This window comes from Myotis davidii, unplaced genomic scaffold (assembly GCF_000327345.1).
Source record: "Myotis davidii unplaced genomic scaffold, ASM32734v1 scaffold329, whole genome shotgun sequence".
In the NCBI taxonomy this organism is placed as follows: Eukaryota; Metazoa; Chordata; class Mammalia; order Chiroptera; family Vespertilionidae; genus Myotis; species Myotis davidii.
Genome location: NW_006300374.1, coordinates 2,519,259 through 2,520,104, shown reverse-complemented (window position 1 = coordinate 2,520,104; position 846 = coordinate 2,519,259). Strand labels below are relative to the sequence as shown.

Sequence of the window (846 nt, the reverse complement as noted above, 5' to 3'; positions counted from 1 at the left end):
CCCCCCCCCACCCCCACCCTGGTACACCTCAGGCTGCCATGCTCTCACCCTCCCAGACAATGAGGGTGACTCCTTGGTGACTCACCTCTGGTAAAAGGCAGGGGTCGTTCTGTAAAAGCAGAATCCGAAGCTGGGCTTCATTGAGGCCGAAAAGCCCATGGTTTTTCAGGACCTGGATGTTGACAGGTGTGTGGATGTCATGGGAAAGGGTACAGGTAGACCTAGAACACAAGGCTCTGGATCAGAGGCCTAGGTGAGGAGGCCGGTCTGTCCCGTTCTTTGCCTGGGGTCACTTTTAACTTGCACGTGAAGTTAATAAACAGGAACACCAGGTACTGCAGCCTAACAGGCTCTGGTAATAAGAAAGCTGGGTTGATGCAACTCCCCTCCCGGGGTCACCCTCATTTTCAATGAGGATATTTAAAGCCAAGGGTGTCCCCCACCCCCAGTCCCCTGCCCTGGCAGAGGGTGCCCACCTGTTCTGCAGGTGAGTGTACTTGTCTTCTCCACCCCAAACAGCCGCCCACCCCCACAAGCCACCAACGTGCCACCAACGTTAAAAAGAAAGCCTGCCCCCACCCCACTTTGGGGAGCTGGAGTAAACCAAGGCGGATTCAGGAGATCTCTCCGAAATCATCCATCCACCCCTCCGTTTCCTGGGAGTCGGACTAGATTGGTTTTTCTAAACCCAGAGAGGGGAGACCAGCTTCCGTAAAACTGTGCGTCTGGGTGGGAGGAGGCAACCTCTGCATAAAGGGTCCAAGGCTCTGACGGGATTCGCAAACGCTCCCCCAAGAGGAGCTCGGGCGTAAACCCCAAAGTCCCAATCCTGACTCACCCGGGCAC

At 55.9% G+C, this 846-nt stretch overlaps 1 protein-coding gene across 1 annotated transcript in view; it reads right to left on the bottom strand.

Moving 5' to 3' along the window:
- The window catches only part of ZC3HAV1L (zinc finger CCCH-type, antiviral 1-like), a 5,822-nt gene that overhangs the window by 4,659 nt on the left and 317 nt on the right, over positions 1–846 (bottom strand). The window contains exon 2 of the mRNA XM_015572665.1: positions 86–236. Within this exon, the coding sequence (XP_015428151.1) occupies positions 86–236 (151 nt within the window). The remainder of the gene's footprint in view (positions 1–85; positions 237–846) is intronic.